The 5,140-nt window shown below is 47.5% G+C and overlaps 1 protein-coding gene across 1 annotated transcript; it reads left to right on the top strand.

The window, feature by feature from the left end:
* Nucleotides 1-480: 480 nt before the first annotated feature.
* Nucleotides 481-1,812, top strand: CHC_T00002023001 (hypothetical protein). The gene has a single exon (XM_005712923.1). It carries the CDS (start codon nucleotides 481-483, stop codon nucleotides 1,810-1,812), a length of 1,332 nt encoding a protein of 443 aa, XP_005712980.1.
* The last annotated feature ends 3,328 nt before the right edge of the window (nucleotides 1,813-5,140 follow it).

Below are 5,140 nucleotides of genomic sequence, written 5' to 3'. Positions count from 1 at the left end.
CGTTCGGCAAACCGATTGACCTCCGTTTTTGCCACCCTATACCGTACACATATGTACCGTACAACCCGTAAATGCATCATTGTACAAGCGTGCTGTACATACGCAGCATGACTGTATGCGAAATCCACTGCATCACGTGCATGCAACAGTAGGTAGAGGCTAGCCAGTAATTGTTCATGTGACTGCATGCACAGTACTCGCTTGTTAAAGGTTCATCAGTTCTTGGCTGTGCTCTATTCATTGCTGCTTTGAGACGATGCGTAAGCGAGTCAAAGTCTTGCCTTAACAACACGACCGGGCAGGGTATCGAAAATACGGCAAGTCTGCATCCATTTTCTCTCTTCATCGACACTTAGCACGTTTACTCAGCTACAGACTGCCGCTTTTTTCTGGCGCACTGTGCAAACTCAAACTGTGTCTTCGAATCCTCACCTGCAGACGTTCCGAGGATTGTTTCCACAATCCTTTTACACCATTCACATGCGCATCGCAGTCCCCTCCAGCCTGGTCAGTGGTGTGTACACATGTCTTGAGTTGCTGTTAGCCCTGCTCACTACTCAGCTCATTACCTTTGCCATTCGAGCATGGAACGTCAAGCGCGTTTACGCTGACAACGCCAAGCTGCATCTCACTTGCTCTAGGCTGGGTACGTTTTTCGGATATGGGCTGTCATCCAAGAAGGTTTCCATTGCTGCCGCTTTGGTCTTTACGTCTGTCGTTGGACTGGCCACAGTAGGGGGCTTCTCCATTGTGGGACGCACAGGAAAGCATTACGAGCCGTTTGTCGTCAGAAACCTCGTCACAAAAGCTGCTCCTGACGAATATGTCGACTATTCGGAAAATCACATTTCGTATGGCGATATACGCTTCTCCGGGACAATATTCCTTTTGTTTCAGCTTGTCGGATGTCGAAGATCTTCATCCCCCGGGCCACCAGTCGTATATGAGTATTTCAACGATTTGCATGATATCACAACACGACTCTTCCAACCAGAACAAGCAGATCTGAATCAAACTTGCATCACGGCGAAATCCGGTTATCGGCAACGCATTGCCTTGCAGGAAAGTGCAGTTGCTGTCCGAGACCGCGACGTAATTGCAAATTGCTCGTGGGACCGCTTTCCACCTAGCATGATACCCCTAGGCGAATATGCCAAAGTCCCAGTTCGTCAGCAAGATGACTGCCCATACCCAGTACAAGAAGCATGGTGCCTGAGAACGGAGGGACTGTTCTGTGCCGGTCAGGTAACCTCCGGCTCTACACCTGCTGTAGTAATTACTACCAGTGAGCGGACCGAGGGCGACGGCCAGCTACGTACCGACATACTTCTTGTGGACGCGCCCCCTGCTGTCGAAAACTTGAAATCTGTCACAGCATTACTTGGCTTTCGAGCCGATATTACTGCAGCAACACTTTGGGGAATGACGCTGCTGACAGTAAAGACCGATGTGTCTGTGGACAGGTTCATCAGTGATCGCAAGGAAACAGAGGTCAATGAAGTCCTTCTTGCTGCAACTCTCGGTCCTGCTCTTCTTATCTTGGCAGTGACTGGAATAGTCGCTTTTGTCGGATGGATAAAATATATCGCTCTGCCAAATCGAGGCGATTGCAACCACTTCAATTCCCTTTGGGATTTGGTTTCTTTAGGCCTCGACGCATCCGATGTTGATGGTGAGCGTGGTCGAACTATTCGACAAAGACTGACTATTGGAGTGCACGAAAATGAACCTCAACTTAGCATAAGAGAGGAAGCTGCCAGGACAGGTGAGGCCTGGATTCCGCAGGAAGGTGGCCTCCAAGGCACCCCTTGAGCGCATTGCATCCGTAATATTCAAAGGCCCAGTGGAGCGGGTGAAACCGCTACCACTCCGAGCTTATCCACTGGAGAGGTAAGCGAAATACCGCGGAAGGAATGGACTCCATTGAAGTGGGGTGGGGGGCATCTTCCACCTTGTTGAGGAGAATACGAAATGAGCTACTATATCCCTCCGCTTACCCCAGAATCATTACTTTTGGTCGCGGATCTACTGCAAATTGTTGGCCCTTCCCTTCAGCGGACACGTGCGAATAAGGTTGTGCTGTTGCCTTGATATGAACGCCTAATCGCAAGTCTGCTTTAGATCTTCAACCAGCTTGCATGGATTTTTGCTAGTCTTGATTTTGCGAGACATCTCTTCCTTTACTGTGTGTTATGTCTTCTGAAGCGGGCCTCTTAAACCAGGGGGGAACTGGCTAGCGCATCCGTTCTCATCTCATGATTGAGATGTGGGATGCTGAAGGATTCGTGGCCGCTTGTGGTAAAAGGGAGTGCCCCCTGGCCAGGAGACAGGTGGAGAGGGATGTGCACAGTATATGTAGTAGCGATATCCAACAAAATCTTTCATTTCGTCTTGTGTAGCTCTCTCTCTCTCTCTCTCTCTCTCTCTCAATGAAGGCGCTCATCTCGCCCCAGCGCAAGTTGTCCCACCTCCCATCCCATCGCCCACGCTCCCGCGCGCTTGGGTGACTGTAGCTGCTACGAAACCCCGTCCCCGTCCCCGTCCCACCTCCGCCCTCACCTCTGCCCATCCCGAGCACGCGCGCGCCACAGCGTCCATCAAGCTCGCTGACATCCGAACAAATTCCACTCCGTCCCCGTTCGTCGCGCCTGGCCCCCTCCATTTGCCACGTGTCCCAGCTGGATCTCCCGTCCTCACCCTCGCTGGCGCCCGTGCCGCACTTGCTGCCCCTTCGTCGGTCTCGAGTGCTACACTCGATGAGGCCCCCTGCCTTGTCCGCACTGTGGGCCACCCCATTCGCCCTGACCCTCGTAATGGAGAGCTGGTAGTGTGGAAATTATCAGCTGACGGTGACTGTTACTGTCCGCCAAGTGCATCCGAATCGTTGAAAAAGGTGCATTAAATATGGACAGAATTTAATTGACCTCATCTGTCAACCTACAGTGCATCTCTCAAACAACTCTACTGATAATGCAATAACTCGTAATTATCAGCAAAGGGATCGCAAGTAAGAGAGTAAAACGGGAGGATGAGACGCGCGGGAGTAGTAGTATAAATAGTCAGAAGCCCGGGCAGAATAGCTGCATCGGGTAAGCAAAAAAGGACGAAACCAGCACAGTAAATTGACGCGAACATTCTCGCCCGGTCTTTCCGGTTAACACTTACTGTTTTTATTATTTCCGATGAGAGTTATCCTAAAGAGGAAGGCGGCTTTACCTCTTTTTTGATAAAACGTACTGCGTTAATATCAAAAAAGAGATAAGAAGACCACTCTCGAAAAGACCAAAAAATCTTGAACTTGAAAGACTGAGGTTGTTGTTGTTCTTCTCGAAGAAACTAGTTGAACGTAAAGTCTAGACTGTCGCAAAAGTAGAAAAAAACAGTAAGTGTTAACCGGAAGGACCGGGCGAGAATGTTCGCGTCAATTTACTGTGCTGGTTTCGTCCTTTTTTGCTTACCCGATGCAGCTATTCTGCCCGGGCTTCTGACTATTTATACTACTACTCCCGCGCGTCTCATCCTCCCGTTTTACTCTCTTACTTGCGATCCCTTTGTTGATAATTACGAGTTATTGCATTATCAGTAGAGTTGTTTGAGAGATGCACTGTAGGTTGACAGATGAGGTCAATTAAATTCTGTCCATATTTAATGCACCTTTTTCAACGATTCGGATGCACTTGGCGGACAGTAACAGTCACCGTCAGCTGATAATTTCCACACTCCCTCTACTTGTGACGTGACATATCCTCAGTGTGGCTTCTGTCAATCCATTGATCCACGGGATGATTGATTTTTGCATATTTCAACGTTTTGACGAGGGCATCGTTACCATTGGCCTTTGTCAAGCAGTCAGCTAGATTGTGTTCAGATCGAATGAATCCGATCTGTTCCATCTCATTTTGTTGGTACGCCTTTTTGACTACCTCGAGGTCAATCATTAGTCTTTTTTCAACCGTTGTAGATGCCTTTGTGATAACATCAAATAGTGAGAGACTATCCGTAAACATTAGGATCGGTATTTTTATGTTCATCATCTTCTGTATGTCATGTCTGAGCATGAAGGCCATATCAAAGGAATCAGCAAAGGCCATAGTTTCGCTGCCTAAAACTTATCTTGACACTCGTTTAGCCTTATGAGACGACCAATAGAGTGGTTGGCAAAGGTTGCTGCTATCACATAGAAATATGATGTATCCAAGCTGCGAAGAGCCGTCAGAGTTGTTTGCATACGAAGCATCTGAATAAACTCTTATGTGTAACTTGTTATCGTCAAGTTTGGGATACCTCAGTGGTAGGTATGGCTCTTTCTTGAGTCGTCTAATGGTGCGGTTAATGTATCGGATTTGAATTTTTGGATCCGTAGCATACTGTGATTCGGTAACCTGGGCGGCTTGAGCAATAGAGAAACTAATGTCTGGTCTAGTGTAGGTAATCCAGGCTAATTTGGCTCTTAATGATCGATAAGACTTGTACGTGGCTGTGTTCGGCAGCCTCTCTATCTTTCGGATGTACGACGTTTAGTGGATCATGTATTCAGAATCCTTTTTCTCAACTTGTACTCCGACAAAACTAAACTTATCGTAAGCTCTTCCCTTACACTTGAACTTCTCTTCTGTCTTGTGAGCGAGATCTGAATACTCCTTGGTACCTGCTTGGAGGGCATCGTCCACGTAGGTAATGCACATGCCATCAAGCTTGTCCCGTATGCATTTAAAGAAAAATGCTCCATCACCGGTTGTTCCGGTCATGTTCAAGTCCTCTTTTATATGATTGCTGATGGTACGGACCCAGTAATCACCACTGTCGGCAAGACCGTACAAAGGTTTTAACAACTTCAGCAACTTGTCCTGGTTCAGTTCTAATTCTCCAGTTGGTTTGATGTATACATCCCTCATAAGTTTTTCTGCGCTTTGAAGGTATGCTTGAGTCACATCTGTTGAAAATAGTCGGAATCCGCATATTGCGGCCAATCCGATCAAAATTCGTGTGGAGTGTTGCCTTGGTGTGGCAGTATCATGTACAAGAGACGTTTTTAGCTTATCCCTGTATCCTTGAACTACAAAACGGGCTTTCCATACTTCGTCTTTAGTACCTTCATCTTTTATTGCTAGTACAAATCTACCACCGAGAATATTTGCGT

Source organism: Chondrus crispus, genomic scaffold (assembly GCF_000350225.1).
Source record: "Chondrus crispus Stackhouse genomic scaffold, scaffold_121, whole genome shotgun sequence".
NCBI classification, from domain to species: Eukaryota; Rhodophyta; class Florideophyceae; order Gigartinales; family Gigartinaceae; genus Chondrus; species Chondrus crispus.
This window is presented reverse-complemented; position numbering and strand designations above follow the sequence as displayed.

Bases quoted from the DNA above. Each gene is read 5' to 3' on its own strand.
- CHC_T00002023001 (XM_005712923.1), top strand. From the start codon at position 481: ATGCGCATCGCAGTCCCCTCCAGCCTGGTCAGTGGTGTGTACACATGT.